The 19,498-nt window shown below is 36.9% G+C and overlaps 1 protein-coding gene across 3 annotated transcripts in view; it reads left to right on the top strand.

Annotated features, from left to right (window-relative positions):
* The window catches only part of Zw (glucose-6-phosphate 1-dehydrogenase Zw), a 305,974-nt gene that overhangs the window by 283,424 nt on the left and 3,052 nt on the right, over positions 1-19,498 (top strand). For all 3 annotated transcript variants that reach the window (XM_081761950.1, XM_081761952.1, XM_081761951.1), the window contains 3 exons: positions 4,717-4,933; positions 6,748-6,953; positions 15,793-15,953. In XM_081761950.1, coding sequence (XP_081618076.1) covers positions 4,717-4,933; positions 6,748-6,953; positions 15,793-15,953 — 584 coding nt within the window. The remainder of the gene's footprint in view (positions 1-4,716; positions 4,934-6,747; positions 6,954-15,792; positions 15,954-19,498) is intronic.

Here is a 19,498-nt window from a genome sequence, read left to right as displayed (position 1 = left end):
GGTTGAGGTACAAATTGCAGCGTAACGTGAGTAAAATATTTGACAATATGAACATATTAATTCATAAAGAAAAAGGGACAATATGTTTGTCTTTTGCGAGAAACCCCGCTATAGATTTCTCAATATTTGTAACGAGGAAACATTTTGTGGTGTCACACGAAATGTGGAATGAGACTATGGTCAATCGATTTATGTTAGTGAACACGAAAATCCAAAGGCGGGAAAAACCCTCGATCGCAACCGTTCCGTACTTATGGGGGGAAGAGTATGAGCACTGCCAACACAACACGTTGTAGATGAGACGAAATATGGCGCGAGTTCGATGAAAATATGCATAGAAGCACAGCTAAACATATACTACAATATGACATTACATTCGACTGACAAGTGAGGGCAGAGGCGTAGCACATAACGACAGAGGAGGGGGCGGATAAGCGCAAGTAACAATGCTCATATAATTGAGGAAAACGAAGAAGCGAGACGTCAGGGGAATTGTACAGTAATAATACATGGTCAAGTAATCAATCACAAACTATAGACAGCTTGTAGACGTCATAAAGCAGAAATGTAAGAAAGAGAGCTATGGAGGGGATTGACCGTAGAGTCCGGGCCCTCTCTCCTCGTAACGTCCGATATGTATAGACTGTTGTGGTAGTAAGGGCAGCCCTTGGTCTCACTCTTGGCCACTGGGTCGCTGCCTCAGGACCCATGGTTCCTGGCCCAGGGTCAATGACTTAGGGGTACTTAGGACCATCCCTTGTAGATTTTTGCAGAGATACCTTGGCCCAACCCGTAAACTTTCAAAGGTGTGCACCAACTTACCTATGTCTTACGAAAGGGAATGGACCCCTGTACATGCCCATATAACCATATAGGGTAATAAGACCTCATCAAAGGGGATAAGTTAGGTCAAAACCTCCGGAATTTAATTTTTTGGCAATTTTTTTACCCATGAAAGGGAATGAGATGGACCCTAAAACTTAGAGGTACATACCCTGGTCCTACGCTACCACATCCTATTTTTAAATTTGGCAATTTCCAAATTTTAAGGGTGTGGTCCTATGCACCACTGCCAAAATTTAGGGGTGGGCCAAGGTACCCCTGCCAAAATCTACAGGGGGTGGTCCTAAGTATCCCTAGGTCATTGACCCTGGGCCAGGGACTATGAGTCCTGAGGCAGCGACCCAGTGGCAAAAAGTGAGACCAAGTGCTACTCTTACTACTACAACAGTCTATACACATCGGACGTTACGAGGAGAGAGGGCCCGGACTCTACGGTCAATCCCCTCCATAGCTCTCTTTCTTCCATTTCTGCTGTATGTTGACGTCTACAAGCTGTGTATAGTTTGTGATTTCTTGACCATGTATCAGTGGCGTAGCACACTTTTGCGGCCCCCCCCCGCAAAGTATAGAGAAGGGGCCCCACTTGTAAAGCCGACACAAGTAAGGTGGAAGTTCTACTTCTTTAAAACTTTATTCATTGCAAGACTTCGGGGCCCCTATACATCGGGGCCCCTCCGCACTGCGGGGGTTGCGGGGGCAGCTGCTACGCCACTGCATGTATTATTACTGTACAATTCCTCTGACGTCTTGCTTCTTCGTTTTCCTCAATTATATGACCATTTTTACTTGCGGTTATCCGCCCCCCTCTTCTGTCGTTATAAGCTACGCTTCTGCGCTCATTTGTCAGAGTATTGTCGAATGTAATATCACATTGTAGTATATATTTAACTGTGCTTCTATGCATATTTTCATCGAACTCGCGCCATATTTCGTCTCATTATCCACAACGTGTTGTGTTGGCAGTGCTCATACTCTTCCCCCCATAAGTACGGAACGGTTGCGATCGAGGGTTTTTCCCGCCTATGGATTTTCGTGTTCACTAACATAAACCGATTGACCATAGTCTCATTCCACATTTCGTATGTCACCAGAAAAGGTTTCCTCGTAAGTATAATCTACGGTCTGAATAATCTGAATAATTAGCCTCACTGTCTAAGCTTTTTCACACGATCTTTGTCCTTGTATCCTACAAGGAAATATGATTTGTCTGTGGTTAATTGCGTTTCTATAGGAGTGACAAGTCTGAATTTAACTTCGCTGTCAGGAAATAGTAATAGTTTTGAAGATAGATTATAGGATGAATGCAGCTTACTGCTACCTCGTCTCAAGACAATAGATGAAGCACAGATAAGCCTCGTGGCAGATTTGACTGCTGAGTTGAACTGTGGGAGGCCATTTTTATATTTTAGATTTCGCAATTACAATGGTTTCTTCGAGCTTCCTCGTGGCAAAAGAGTTAGCACACGCACCTTTAGTTCTGATGCCACTTTAAACTGTAGGTCCACGTTTCATATAGCCTTGCTGCTAAAAGGGACACTAAACTAAAATCAAATAAAAAATAATGCTTTGTGTAAAATTTTTGATTTTTTATTTAAAAAAGTGGCTGATATGAGATTAGTGCATAAAAAGTAAAGTCCACTTTCGGTGATTTTGGACATACTTCATCCTTAAGAACTCTTATCTGAAGCTTCTTATAGAGCTGTTCAGATATCCCAAATAACTCTTACAAGATTTTCAAACAGTGTAAACTTTACCGTGTAATTAAGTATGTCGTACAGACTTTGTGTACTTTTCTCACAACTTAGTGTGACTTGATTCTCTTGTGGTCTAAAAGCCCAATATATGAAATAGATAATAATATATAAGAAGTCAAAATATACGGCAGGGCACAGTTTCAATCAGTGCTTTCAAAAATAGGCGTAGGTAAGCAGTTCATGCCTTGTAATCGGAAGTTCTCGGATTCAAATGACGCACTTGATCATTCTGAATTGGACTATTCCAGAGTTTAGCTCAGTCACATAAGCTAAACTACGGGTAGGGCTTCAAACTTTGTTCCAAAACTTTTTCCATATTTCTGTATTGGTAGAATTACGCTTTTATTAAGATAGTTCCAGATGCAACTGTGAAGCTAGTTTTCATTGAACAGTTAGCAATGAAACGTGAGAAGAAATCTGTTATCGACTACATTTAAATGTGCACTCACGGAATTAATTGGCTTCAGCTTTGATGAGCACCTTGGTGAGCATCGGATTTGTAATTCACAGATCTGTGTTTGAATCCAGGCCGTCCTGCTTTATTTGTACAGTTCAACTGATTATAATTAATTAATTTTGTTTACTTGTTTTATACAGCTTGTTGCTGCTCTTAATGCAATAAATAGAAAGGGCATAAATAGACACTATTTCTTTGGAACAAGTCGTAGGTTCTGTCCCACACCAAAAACATTCTTATTTTTGAAGTCCGTAAACTAGAATTTCAACCTAACCACTTATTTTATTCATGATGAAAGTGTAGAGTCAATAATTACCTCCTCTGAATAACTTTCAAACGAACATTGTTTTAAAATTTATTTCAAAAACATTCACAAAACTTGGAACAACCTGATTCACGGTGTATTCTGATTTTTGAAACTTATAATCTCAGTTTAGTATATTTGTTTCAACATGGTTGTGTGCGAATGGAATAATTCACATGATGAATATTTGGTAGTTGTTGTTATGAATAGTTCTTTTACCTCACATTTTTCGCACAATAATTTTGAATTGGCGTAATAATGAAGTGCATGCTTATACCCACTTTTTATTCCATGGGGGCCCGGTGGCTCAGTGGTAGAGCGTTCACCTCCGGTACTTGGGGTCTCTGGTTCGATCCCAGCTCGCGCCGTGTGGACTTTGCGGTGGACAAACACCGTGTTCGTGGATTTTCTCGGGGTTATCCCGTTTCCTCCCACATTTTTCATTCCACCATTTCATTTATTTCTCATCATCACCGTCTCCTTTAGCCTAACCGGCATAACCGTGGGACGTAAAACTAAATATTTCATTTCATTTTTTATTGCATTACGAACAACAACCTGTATTCAAGCAAGTAAACAAAATAATTAAGAATGATATCAGTTTGATTGTAGAAATAAAAGTTTCACGGCCTTAACTTGAACACAGATGTGTGAATTACAAATCCTACGCTTAAACTACTATGCTGCGGAAGCTCTTATATAGCCATTGCGAGATCACAAGCAAGCTAGCGCCAATTTCAATTTTACACTTTTGGTAGAACTTCTACCCCAGTTTTCTCGTTACCCTTTGAGATCAAAAATTTGTTATTTCGTAGATGAACTTATAAATCAATGAGATACATGTTATCTCTCTTTAATTTATTCATGAATAAACCCAAATGAAATCTGCATATCGTTTAAGACGTGTTATACCATTGCCAAGCTTTGTAGGTAAAATGTTGCCACCTCAAGGTTCTCATTAGAAAAAAGCACATTAATTTCGTGAGTGTACGATCCTAGCATTCACATGGTGATTCTGATGAAAGATCGCTCGAAGAAAATTGTTTGCTGACCGCGGGATTTGATTTCAGAATCTTCCGATTGTGAATCGAGAACGTAACCATTCATTAATGCATCCTGACAATTCTTTGTTTGAAATTAACATCCCGTGTTAGCATCGAGACTTTATAGGACGTGGAACTAGTTCAGCGGAGTTCCAATCCACACTTACTCTAGTAGGAAACTTATCTTGTGGCTGATACAAGAAAGAAAAAAAAAAGCTGAAATTGAGAACTTACACAATCATGTTTTACACTCTGACAATTATTTTCGAGGATTATAATGGAATGAATACATATGTATATTTTATATCTGTTTAGGTTAAAGTACTGAAGTGTATACAACCTCTGAAACTAGAAGATGTTGTGTTAGGACAATATGTGGGCAACCCGGAAGGAACTGGAGATGCCACAAAGGGCTACCTTGATGATCCGACTGTTCCAGAAAATTCAAATACTCCAACGTTTGCTTTAGCTGTGTTATTTATTAATAATGAACGCTGGGATGGTGTTCCATTTGTACTTCGTTGTGGCAAAGGTAAGATAATAGCAGTTGTTTTAAAATATAGTTTTTTCTGTAAAGCTATAAAACTGCAAAAAGTATTTTTTATCAGAAAAAGTGCATGCATATCCTCAAATTCTAAATTATATTGAAATGTAAATTATTTACAGTAAATATAAGGTTTCCTACTATACAGCGAACCAGTGCACATGAGAACTAATAATAAATTATGCTGATTGTCGATTTTTCTTAACAAAAATAGCATATGAACTAGAAAATTTAGCGGTAGTTTGTGTATTTCAAAGATACCTGTATAAGTGTGTATATATATTCTGATTTTGACTGGTGGAAGTCTGGTGTAATTTCTGTGTATGTGTACTTTATTGAAGGATAAATGATACTGAAGCTTACCATTTGTTTTCTATATTTCTTTGTACGAACTGAGACTGAAACGAACATAACTTGCTGTTGTGATAAGCTCATATACACCTTTCACATTATTCTTAGTGAGTAGTGTTTAGGGACTACTCAAATTTTAACTCTTCCATTAGTACAAATATATTTCGACTAAATTTATTCGTAAAGTTGAATCTCGTCAGGTCAATATGTTACCTCATTAACCATTAGTAGAAGCACTACTGCATGATATACACTATGTGGTGTACTAGGAATGAGGATAAGAATTTCCAAACAATTAGCTGTATATATATATATATATATATATATATATATATATATATATATATATATATATATATATATATATATATATAATATAAAATACAAAGCTACGCGAGTAATGCCTCGATTTTCTTTCGAATAACATTTACCTACGCTCATTAATAATGCAGTGAATTCTACTTTGGTTACTGCAGTTAAAGAACAGTTTCAGAAATTATGGATTTATGGTTCCGAAACTGGCCCTTTTCGAAAGAAAAGGACAAATGAACCAGATAAATCAATTGGACTGGTCAATTGGCGTATTTTCTTTTGCACTTTTGTTTATAACCAACTTTTGACAGTTTGCTATCTGTGTGGTTTTCTTTCATATGATCATGTGTTCAAAATCATCCTGTGTGCTTACCTTAAAAACTTTGATTCTGAATCTTGAAATAGGCTAGAAAGATTAGTTCGTTGACTTCAGCTCCAAATTTTATAGCATATGTTATTTAAAGAGAGGATAACCATTTCCCTTTTCAACAAGTCTATAATAGTTATGTTCAAAACAAAAAGACTTGCTCTTCTTTGTGTTGATGAGCAGGGTATTTTGATATTAACTCACAGTGGTTTCCAAAACACGAACTCATTCGGTTACTTACAGTTCTACATGGGGATGATAATACAGGTAAATGTAATAATAATAATAATAATAATAATAATAATAATAATAATAATAATAATAATAATAACTCTACAAGGAAACTAAAATAAATAAGCATTTTAATAAATACGTATGAAGAACTATGTAATGCGAACAAGCACTTTGCGCTGCCTGCAGCATTCCCTTTTTCTTTTCTTGAGCTCCCTCGTGGCTCAGCGGTTAGCGTACGCGCCTTTGGCGTGGGAGACCCGGGTTCGATTCCCGGCGGGAGCTCATGTGGTTCGGATTCCACGTTAATCAGTAGGTCCACGTCTCATATAGCCTCGCTGCTGAACGGGACGCTAAACTAAAATCAACTCAACTCAACCCTTTTTCTTTTCTTTCTTTCTTTCTTTTTTTTAATGGGCAGCTTTGATTCTATTCTGTTCAAAATATTTTGTGTCTGCTACAGTTAGTTATCAATTCTAAATAATCTATTAATTTCCCATTTTGTGATATGTATTGATTTTGAATTACTTGTATATTGAAGCACTGAATGAACGAAAGGCTGAAGTTCGAATCCAGTATAGAGACGTGCCAGGAGATATCTTTAATGGACAACCTAAGAGGAATGAGCTGGTAATACGTGTTCAACCTGGTGAAGCTGTGTATGTGAAACTGATGACGAAAACACCCGGAATGAGCTTCGATATGGAAGAAACTGAGCTGGATCTCAGTTACGGAAGTAGATACAAGGTTTGTGACTTACCATTTAGTGTACAACTATTAATATTTAACTCCTCACAGAATTAGTTTGATAAAAGAACACTTTTTATAAGTTATCTAGTTATTTTTAGTGCGGTTTTGATCTTTATTCATTTTGTCACAGCTGCAAATATTGTTTGAAGGTACAGCAGTTTCAATTTTCGATGCATAACTTTTTTCGCTAGTCTAATTGAAAAAAAAAAATATATATATATATGTGGAAGAAAAGATAATTGTGTCCCGTTTAACTTGAGTAATTTCGTTTATTTTGTTTTCGTCCAGTTGATTAATTGTAGGTAGAGCCTCCTTTCTACAATGGGCAGATAATTTTCTTCTTACTAATAGGTACTCTATGTACTTGAATTTAACCATATACTTTTAACATATACTATTAACTTTTTTTCGACATTCACCTTTCTTCAATCACTTTTTTTTTAACTTGAAGTAAATGATGTTCATAATTTAAACTACAATTAAAAATAATTAAAAATTTAAAAACTAAAAAATGTTCGTGTTTGCTGCTGTTAGTGTTTCCAGTAGTTTTGTTGACAGTTTAATTTGTGACAATGTCTATACCTAGTTTATAGATGTTGAAGATAATCACCATTGACAGTTCGTACATAGTCTTTAACGCTGTAGAACAGGGCATGTGGTTTCCACAGCAAGGGAAATACATGTATTTCCAGTCGCACCTAATGTCCATGACTTTGTTTTGTACATATAGTTCAGAGAAATCTAGCATGTTGGTTTTGAGAGAGTGTTAAATCGGGTTATGTAGATACATATTCGCTACCACATCGTTCTGCCCACATTCTAAGGAAATTTCATCCTAGGATGCCCGTGTCTCGATGGGATGTGATGTGGTGATACCCCGTAGCAGTCATCTGAGTAGAGGTGCTAAACAGCTGGCATAATCCTTTCTTACATGCTAAAGTAGTTTTACATCTGTCACTGTTTCTTCAAAGCAGCATAGTTTTGTAAGTCTTTTCGCAGACAGCGCACTGCACTGTTTAACGCAGGAAGATTAATCGCTCTCTCTTCTATAGGGTGGCGTCGAGCCGACTGACACATTTCAAACTTGAATATTACGCAGGCGTTATAACTTATATTGGTTGGTGAGATGGAAACCGAAAGAGAAAAGAACGCCACGTTAGTCATAATGGAGCACAGAACATAGCGTTGCCTCAGTTCGTGGTTATTACGAAACTGTCTGTGCTAGAAGTGCAACTTTTTTTTTTTAAGACGAAACTTTAATGTTCGTCCCTCCACGTTCTAAGGAGTTCGCACTGTTCTTGGCGCTCCTTGTTTCACATCCAACATACTAGCTGTCTCTTCAAACTTCTTCACCCAAGCCAATATGGTACGAGACAGAACCTTACGATATCGACCAACATTATTGATACCACCAACCAAAAGTATTGATAGTAGTGTGTAAGGGAATGATTTCTCCCTTTTGTTCTCTCTCGAGTCTTTGGAATCAAAACTTCTAAGCTGGCATGATTTCGTTTAAGGAATATATATATATATATATATATATATATATATAGATAGATAGATATAGATAGATATATATAGATAGATAGATATAGCTTAATCTTTCCCGAATAATCTTTGTTATCGAGTGTATTGTTTTGTACTTTTAGAAATGTGTTTCCTTTGTTAATATAGCCTTTATTCTTTGTATTTGACAAGAAATTTGTCAACATATTAATTTCATTTGTACTTATGTTTGACGTATATTTCCGTCTTAATGAAATTTCTAGGCGCGAGAATTTTCTCATGCAAGATTAATATAGATCTCCCCATAAGGTAACTTTCAAACCCGAGTTTTTCACTCTAAACGCGGATTGGCTAAGATAGGCTGAGCGCAGCTTCCTTTGTCAGTCTTATCTTATCGTATAGGGACATTGCGGAGGAGATAGGTGATTCTTGGTGCTCCGTTTAAGAAACTCACAATGGAACGGAAGGTTGATGCACTAGTGTTTTCATAATGTGCATAAAATAATAGGTAATATTTATTTAAAACATTTATTTGAACAAAGGGCCCAGATGAGATTCTTTTTTGTGAACAGAAATTTAAACAGAGCCAAAAGGTCATAGGGAGAAGAATATGATCTTTTCTTTGGAAACTCATTTTCATCTGAGCCGCTCTTACAGATGTTCTTACGTCGAAAGCTAAACCAGCCTAAACATTATTTTTCGTTAGAAAATTATGTACTTTCGTCTATATTATTATTATTATTATTATTATTATTATTATTATTATTATTATTATTATTATTATTATTATTATTATTAAGTGTCCGTAGTTCGCATGGAGAAAATAATGTTTATGTAAAATCTTTGAAAGTAAAAAAATGTGTGAAATATATAACGACGAACAATGCCTTCGGTATTGCTCCTATCGATTCTCAGGCCGACTCACATAAGAATAAAGTTACTGCAAGAGAATTCAAAGATCTAAAATAAATGTAACCTGCACCATATGAAAAAGGATTGGGTAGCTTACCTCTAAGGACTTATGGCTTACTGTATAATTCTTACATAAATTTTGATCCCTCTCTCAATTTTCCTAGAGCCAAAATCGAAGAAATGGCTTCGTATGTGATTATGTCTGGACTCATTTCTATGCAAAAATGTGATGGCAGACACATTATTCTCTATATATTAATTTTAGTGAATAAAAGATCTTTGGTATGAAAAAACGTACAACAGTAAACTAGCGACTCCTTTTCCATTCAAAAAGAATTTACAATAGCAGCACGTATTGGATATGTATCTAGCGTCCCTTTCAGCAACTAGGCTGTATGAGACGTGGACCTGAAGCTCAACGTGGGATCCGAACCACATGAGCACCTGCCCGGAATTGAAGCCAAGGGCTCCCATGCCAAAGATGCATACGCTATCCACATAGCCACGAGAGTGCAATAACATGTAACTATGTGGGGTAACATGTGTTGAGAATTTGAGTGAATAATATTTAAACATTACACTGCTGATTGTAAAAATAACATCATGGAAGGTATGTGAGAATGAAATGAAATCGTTACATAGATTTGTTAATGATTATACAGAAATAATTACAATTATTGAACTGTCTGACATATCTAATCTTGATAAATCAGTATGACGTAAAGTATCTGCATGATGACTTAGAGCCTCTATATAAAAACGCATCGAAGGAAATTTGCCTTGGATATGTTCCTGAGATATTTGCTTCCACGTAATTTGTGTGCGAATTCACAAGACATCGCGAATCTGCTGGAGGATCCTGACAAACAAAGTGCCTACCAACCATTTTCCACACGTTTTATTTACTACAGATGAGTGTACAGGGTAGGGAAGCAGTAGTACTCATCGTGTGGCCGGACATTGTGCTATTGAAATGTAGAGTTGTCTGAAGGAAAATGTGTAATCTTTGCCTGTAGAACTTCCTCATGTGGTGGTCACTGGTGAGGTGGCCCTCAATGCGTAGCATTCGAAACCCTATTTTGTACTCGGTGGCGACCCACACCAACTCAACAGGAATCTTTGTCTGTAGACATTCCTCATGTAATGGTCACTGACGAGGGTGCCCTCAATGCGTAGCATCCGAAACCGCATTTTGTACTTTGTGGCAGCCCACATTAACCCAACTATCGTTCAGACGCTATAATACTTAGCAATGCACACTGAAAGACTGCGCTCACGACGATAGCGTCTAACGTAAATGCAGTCATCATTGTAGGACAGGTTAACGAGTAAGACATCACCCATTTAGCATTCCAGCGACAGTGTGCTTGCAGCCATGCAGTCTGAGACGTTTGTGATTTTGGTTCAATGAAACCCGACGTAAAAGCTTGCGTGTTGCTAGCGTAGCGTTCAGAAGACACCCTCGAACCATCAACGCAGACATCTCCATATCAGTTATCGTGCTCCACTGTTGAGCTAACACTGTGAAGGACACTGTCTAGACAAAATGTCTATCATTTCGTAGTGTGGCCACATTGCACGGTTCTCCCGACCGTCGGTTCCTTTCTGTCTATTGTTCACATACGCATCATTGTTGTGACAGCATGCTCTTTGCACGCACTAATTTTACGATACGAGAAGCTACTTTTCCGTAGGCTACCCATAGTTTCCGTTTGAACCCGATCGTCTATTTATATTGCGACCAGTGACATTTGTCCATACATTTCTGGTTTGCTTGTGCACGCTCCACTACCTGAGGGCTGCCTAAACCACTCTCTTGCACTACTGCTGTGTATACCGAACCAAGGGGTCTGCTCGCTTCTCTCATGTCTGAAATTGTAACCATTCGTACGTCATACCTTGTTAATTTTCAGTGTGCTTAATACACGGCTAACAATTTCTCATTTAAACTAATCTTTTAAATTTTGATTCTATTGAAAGAAGTTATTTTATTTTTTCCCCTTTTTTTCTCCCTGCTGCACATCCTTTCCAAATTTTAATTTACTTTTGAAATCCTGGAAATTCGTATTCATCCTACAACTTCTATTACTCTAGGTTGCATATATATATATATATATATATATATATATATATATATAGGGTGGCCCATTTTAATCTTTCCACGAAAATATCTCGAAAACGGTTGACCATAAATGAACTGAACAAAAACTCAAATAGGAAATACCATGGGGGAAATCGAATGGTGATGTCGCGGTGCCCCCCACGGTCGCTCTTCAAGGGGGCCCAGGGCCCAACTTTTAAAATGTTTAATGGAAACATGGGACGAGTGATACCTCCTTCGATAGATCTTCATACACTAAACAGCATTGTGGCAAAAGATTTTTCATATGGGTCACCGTTTTCAAAATGTTCGCCAAGACATGGTGCCTGTATCAGATAAAATGTCCAGTACCACTAATATGAAAACGGTTGAAGATAATAACGGATGAACAGAATAAAACTCCTATAGGAAATCACAGAGGGTGTTTATCATTCCACGGCTCGAAAATATTGCAACAGAGAAGATGATGATTAGAGTAAAAGTGCCATAATGCAAAGGAGGAAATCTAATTCCTAGAGAATCATCGTTCCAAAGTCCTCCGTGAGTGGGTGAAGCGGGACGGGAAGGAACGGTGAAATTGCAAATGAGAACCCTAGTTTTGCAAATTGTATCTACACAACAAAATTATCTGAAATGTGTTTTTATAAAAGAGAGATGTCTGTAATGGAAAAAAGTAGGTAAAATTCTTGTTAAATGGTACCTTCCATTTTCATTGCAGGCAATGATTTGTGCAGAAATGAGTCAACTGAAATGCGAAACCAATTTGTCGAACAATGCAATTTTAAAACAATATAAAACAATTTTGCTCAAAAGTCGTCCGCACAATATTGATTCATTACAGTACCAGTCAATTGTACACCCAAATGTTTCAGACAAATCATATCTATTGCAAGTAAAAGTGGGGTTCTCATTTGAGATTTTACCATTCATTCCCGCTTCACCCGCTTACGGAGGGAGATCGGAAAGATAACTTTCTAAGAATTAGATTTCCTCTTTAGCATTATGTCACTTACACCTTAATAATCTTTTTCTCCATTGGATTATTCTCGAGGCGTGGAATGATAAATACGAGTTTTATCCTGTTCTTTTATCTCCAACCGTTTTCATATTAGTGGTACTGGACGTTTTATCTGATACAGGCACCATGTCTTGGCGGCCATTTTGAAAACGGTGACCCATATGAACAATCTTTTGCCACAATGCTGTTTAGTGTATGAAGGTCTATCGAAGGAGGTATCACTCGCCCCATGTTTTCATTTAAAATTTTAAAGTTGGGCCCCGAGCCCCCTTGAAGAGCGGCCCTGGGGGCACCATCACCATTCGATTTCCCGCATGGTATTTCCTATTTGAGTTTTTGTTTGGTTCATTTATGTTCAACCGTTTTCGAGATATTTCCGGAGAAAGATTAAAATGGGCCACCCTATATATATATATATATATATATATATATATATATATATATATATATATAATATCTTAACTATATATAAAACTACATGAGCTGACATAAATTATTGAGCACTTGCTGTAGGGCTACAATGATTAAATTTGGCATGATTGTAGCTTTCCGGAACTAACCGACAGGAAAATTGCCAAAAGTGAATATTTTTAGTTTTTAATTGGTCTAAAGGTGAAGAAATCCCCATGTTATTTAAATGGGCGTTTTCTTAGGATACAAAATCTTATCTTTTAAATAGCTGAAATAGGAAAAAAACTTGAAATTTTGGTAGAATTGTGGATTTAAGAGAGGCGAAGCCGTAGGCCGAGTAAGCGTGAGGATCAGGGGGCGAAGCCCCCAGTTGTGCCAAATTCAGGAAATGTGATTAAAGAGCAGATGCACAACATTCACTCTTAATGCAAAGGCTGATACCTAAGAAATGCGAGGCCGTAGGCCGAGCAAACGCGGAGGCCTGGGGCGGAGCCCCCAGCTAGCCAAAGGCTAGTATATATATATATATATATATATATATATATATATATATATATATATATATATATATATATAATATTATTTCTGATTGAAATTACTTTCGAGTGTTACAAATCTATATCTAGAAGTTAACAGCATATTTTCTCAAAACTCTGCTTATGAAGGATATTCTATTTGAACACTTCCTTTTAAGAAATTTCTTGACAATGTTAATTATACTCAATATGTTACTCATGTTTACAGTGAGTTAAAAAATACAATGCTTCTTTTATAAAATAGCATTTGTTTTGTTTTAAAAATAAAACCATTAATCTGTACATATTATATACAAGAGTAAAAGTGACTCTGTTATCAATGCTCAGGGTATACTACTGTTGCATTCTGCCCAATTTTCATGTTTCTAGCGTCTTTTGCCACAGAAGTACGGGATAAGTTATTATTTTTGATAGGTACCCTGCACTGGGCAAAATCATTATTATTATTATTATTATTATTATTATTATTATTATTATTATTATTATTATTATTATTATTATTATTCTTTAAATACGAGAATAGAGTATGGCACGGATCTCTGAAACTAGGAAGATGAAGTTCTGCTTTTAAACTCCTCATTGAAATTGACTGAACAGGTGTTTCAGCGCTTTCAAAAATTCCACTTGTATAGGGGAAGCAGGGTTAGTTTCTAAAATGTCGAAATTTCTGTTTTTATACCTATTAAACCTTATTTTTTCCCGTGCGAAAAACGGGAACTTCTGCTTGGATACAGCAAATGCTCTCACTGCACTGACTTCCCCCCTCCCTTCTATAAAATAACTGATTCGAAAATAAACTATAGTAGACACTGTGCTCAATATATGAATCGGTCACGACTAAACGGGGTATGCATCATCATATTTAAATGGTATATATCCCCTTTTAACAATGACTGATCCTTATATGTAATTTTGACTACTCGAAACTTAAGCATAGTAGTTCTCCGGTATTGTCAGTGAAGGAGGAGTTAGGAGTCGAAGCTTGAGAAATTCACCCAATCAATGTAGAAGTTTTAGATGACAGCTTTTTAAAAGTAGGGTAAGTTGGGAAGATTACTGGAATCACACTGTCCTTAAATAATTAATCAAGTGACTTTAAGATAGGACAGTTGTACTCTATTTGGCCCATTCGTAGATAGATTTTACTACAAAATAAGTGTAAATATGACTGGTCAAGAACTCGCAGATAAATCTAAAGGAAAGAGAAAAATCCACTCTAGCAGCTGAGAAAAGATAAAGATACTAATAAATTTTCACGCCTTCTTTGATGTAACTTCTTTGCTATATTCCAAGATACTAATGTGCATATTTTATGACTTTATAATGCCCGTGACTTCGGAAATTGTAGAAAATAGATCTGTCAGAAATAAATGAACTAATACCACTTGGGATTGTATGATTAGTGTGCTTATACTATATATATATATATATATATATATATATATATATATATATATATATATATTACATATCTGGTTAATAGCATTACAATAAGTTAAAAAAAAAATCACGCACTATGGCAATTGAGTTCATAACTAGTTTATATACTCAGGCAAGTTTGACAATCTGTGATATACACCCACTATAACAATTGATATCCCCAAGTTTCTTGGCATATTCGGTTTCCTCCAACTATTTTTTACAATAAATCGCAGGGACTTACGTCATTACAGGCCCAGGCAAAATCTTACTCTCTTCCAATCCCTGAGCGGTCCTGGATTTGATTCCCGGTGGGGGGCACTCGGTCGAAAAAGTATAAAAAGTTTTTTCAGGTCAGCCATCCTGAGCGAGGTTTTCCTCAATTCACACCAAGCAAATGCCGGGTTAGTATCTAACTTATAGGTCCCAGGTCGCTTCCTTCCTTTTCCCCAGATAGTCTGCTCGCCGAGGGACGTCATCCGTCAATCCTTTACTCTCTTCCAACCCAGTGCCCAGAAATGTCCAAGTGTCTTTGAAGTGAAAGTATATAGTACATTGATGATCCGTCATGTTGAAAAGGAAAGCCCAATTATTCCAAGTCTGGTAACAGTGCTGCATATATTAACCTTTGAAGACATTTGCATGTGCTCGTTAAATACAGATTTTCTGTATCACGACTCAATGCAGTTATTCATATATTGTACAATCTAGAAGTGACTTCATTATCCACACAAGTAATGAAATTATTATTATTATCATTTCTGTATTTATTTATTTTTATTTCTTGTCTCACAAGAATATAAGGGGTTAAAAACATTTCAACTATAACTTTTGCAACGACATACATTCATGCTTTACTGTTTTAAAAAATAAATAAATAAATAAATAAATAAAACACATAAGTATTATTATTACGTACATGCATTTTTTTAGGGTGTAAAAATGCCTGATGCGTATGAACGTCTACTTTTGGATGTATTTTGTGGGTCCCAGATGCATTTCGTACGGTCTGATGAACTTTCAGAAGCTTGGAGGATATTCACCCCATTACTTCATCAAATAGAGCGGGAAGAAGTCAAACCTATTCCATACGTGTAAGTATACTTTTAAGTATTATGATGACATTTTAAGTTTATAACCTTAAAGTAGTTCTTTAATTTTAATGTAGGCAATACTACCAGTTGGAGTAAATAACACCTGTTCAACAAGCTGCTTGCGATTGGGTCTACTTGTCAAGTCTTCAAAGAGCACCCCGAGAGAAACATCTTCCTCTCCTTAACTACATGAAGAGACATACAAAATTAGTTTGGCTTGCTGTTATTTCTCTTAAAACATAAACATATTGAAGTTTCAAATTTTTATTGTACAAACATCGCAAAAATATCCTGAGCAAAGTTGCAAACCGAGAATAGACCAGTTGAGAATGCTCCAAGAGCACTGCCAAACGAACTTAAAAAGAATGGAGAGGTGGAGCGGGAAGGATAACTCTCATTGTTCCTACATGTAAAAGTAAACCTTTTTATCCGCATCTTTTGTTTCTCGCAAAAATTCGCAAAATATAATCTCTGACTTATGGTTCCCGAGATATGGCTCCTTAAATCTCCCGAAATTGTACATTCTTTGGTCAATATCTCGGGAATGGTAACAATGACGCGAAAAATTCAATCACTTTCTCACAAAGAAAGGACATGAACCTGTCAACGGGACTTCCTAATCAAACCTAGTTCATTCGATAAACATAAGAAAGATATCTTCATGCACAAAAAATTAGGTGCAATTGACAATGGAGTAAGTCCCTGGGGCTCATTAACCCCGTTAAAAAAAAAAAAAAAAAAAAATCGTAGATTCGCAGTGAAATAGCTATTACATCAACACTGTTCATGGGAAAGTCATGGTTTATAGTTTATTCTCTCCAGCATGAAACAGTATTTCCAGAGGTGCTATGTATTGGAGCCCATAATGTACTTGAACAGGGAAAATTGGTAGGGATTTCTGAAGGAAATTTTCCCGACATCCTCCCATCAACTTCGGACCCCTCTGAAGTGGTCCCGGATAAAAGCATACAATCCAAATGTATCTTGAAAAATACTATAGGGGATAAGAAATGTGTGTACCAAGTTTTGTATTGATAGACGGAACAGATATGAGGGAAAAGCCTCTATACTAATACATGCTTTCCCCTCATACCTATTCTCCCCATTTTCCCTGTTCAAGTACATTATGGGTCCCAATACATAGCACCTCTGGAAATCTTGTTTCATGCTGAATAGAATTAACTATAAACCATGACTTTCCAATGAACAGTGTTGATGTAATAGCTATTTCACTGCGTCTACGATTTTCTTTATACTAACAGGGCTAATGGGCCCCAGGGACTTACTCCGTTGTCTAATTTTATGTGCATGAACATGTCTTTGTTTATCGAATGGGCTAGGTTTTATTAGGAAACCCGTTGACAGGTTCATGTCCTTTCCTTGTCAGATAGTTTTTGATGCTCTATGGAATGGAGGGCTTAAAATTGAAAAAATCGCAAATAACAGACAGAGAATTCAGTAACGAACTTTTTAAGTTCCTTGAAAATTCATAGTCGTAGCTGTGACACCTACGGACATCGTTAATTTCATTTCTATAGCAGTAAAGGTTCACACTGAAATTCTGGTACTGATTTCCCTGACTTTTCATGTAAGTAAATTTTCCCTAACCCATAACACTACGAACATTATCACTTGTGGTTAGGTTTAGAGAAAAGAAAAAAAATTAAGCTCGACCATTCCCATGGCCGCCCAACGCTCTCCTTTTGAAATACAGTATGAGGTAACTTTCTTACTGTAAATACTTATTAAGTCAAACACTCTGTCTTTGGAATACAATAAAATGTAAAACACTAGTCCCAAACAATAATTATACACCGGGCTCAGTGGTAGAGCGCTTATCTCTGGTACGTGGAGTCCCTGGTTCGATCCCCGACTAAGTAAGTTTGTGGGTGGTGGATAACATTGTATCCGTGGGTTTTCTCGAGGTTCTCCCGTTTCCTCCCACTAATTCTCCCATTATCATTCACTTCCCTTAATCATTGTTTCCGTTAGTCTAAAGGGCAATAATCGTGGGACATTAAACTGAGAGATTTCATTTCATTTCAATAATTATACATTAACGATAACTTGATTATCTTCACATTCTGAATAGACTTATAAACAAACATGTATTATAATTTATCCTGTATCTTTATCTACAATCAACAAACCTAACTTACATTTTTCTGTGTAGCATCTTAGTTTTTTATTAAGTTATTTTTCTTTCAAAGTTTGAAATTTAACACTATTTGGCGCATCTTTATTTCTAAAGATAATTTTATTTTTAGCGCTTCTCAAACTGCTTTACTTCTAATTCGTTTTAGCCCTTTTGTTTTCTTCTTTTTGAATCTCTCTTGATTTCTTGAGGTGTTCTTCCTATCTTCTGAAGGGGCGCACGGTGGCTCAGTAGTAGAGTGCTTACCTCTGGTGCGAAAGGTTCCTGGTTCGATCTCCGGCCAAGTTGGTTTGTGATGGACAACACTTTCCTGTCCGTGGGTTTTCTCGAGGTTCTCCCCTTTCCTCCCATATTATTATCCCACCAATTCTTCTATAATCATTCACTTACCTTAATCATTCGTCTCCCTTAGCCTAAAGGGCGTAATCGTGAGACGTTAAATTGAAAGACATTTTTCATGTCTTCTGTGGGAGAAAAAAACGATCCTTATGTGAAATATAGAGGTTTTATCAGACTTTATGCATATTTTGGACCATTTTCCTGACATTTTAATTTTACTGACTTTCGCGGTCAGTGTGAATCCTGCAGTATTAGGGTTAGGGAGACTGTGATGAGGAACGAAATTATGGAATGAAGACTGTGGGAGGAAACGAAAGAACCCCGCGAAAATCCAGCACAAAGTACGCTTGGCGCGAATCGGGATCGAACTATGGAACTTACGCACCAGAGATGAGTGCTCTACTACTGAACCACCGCAGCCCCACTATCGAGATTGTTCCAATTGTGCTTGGCCCTAGATCCATATTAGGAAAGAAAATGTGATCTATGAATCGAAGCCAGAAGAAAGTATGAAGAGATGATGAATGGACTATTAGCTTCTTTAGGCGTCCGATGAATAGGCTTGGTGTATGAAGGGTTGGGGAGGGGGGCATGCGAATGAGTATGGCAATAGTGCACTTAATTATATTCAAATGTGAAATTTCTGGTTAGGACAAACTGATCGAGTTAGACCAGAATTATATGCTGTTTTTGAGATTCGTGGCATGTGTTTAAAAATTCTTAAAGAGCGCTGAGGCCGTGCCAAACGGAGGGCAGTTTCTGCGCTGTGTTGTGACCCCATTATCATTTTACCTATAAACAAGGGGTCCACTAGAGTAGCCATAAATTATTCAGACTACTGGTTCGACGTTCTACACGAATTTTCCAACTTCATCCATTACAGTCTTCTGAATAAGGCCCCCACGAATGATTAGCTCACTAAAATTCAATTTTACCTAGCTCACCATAGCTGTCCACTTGAGGGCCTATCTCAACTCATCTTACTTCAAAGAAACTTAACATCCTTAATTGTATCTTCTTCCCGAAATATACAAATCCAGCAACTTAGGAA

The sequence above is a fragment of the Thermobia domestica genome, chromosome 6 (genome assembly GCF_964235325.1).
Source record: "Thermobia domestica chromosome 6, izTheDome1.hap1.1, whole genome shotgun sequence".
Taxonomy (NCBI): domain Eukaryota; kingdom Metazoa; phylum Arthropoda; class Insecta; order Zygentoma; family Lepismatidae; genus Thermobia; species Thermobia domestica.
The sequence above is the reverse complement of the archived record's forward strand: the minus strand, read 5'-3'. Positions and strand labels throughout refer to the sequence as shown.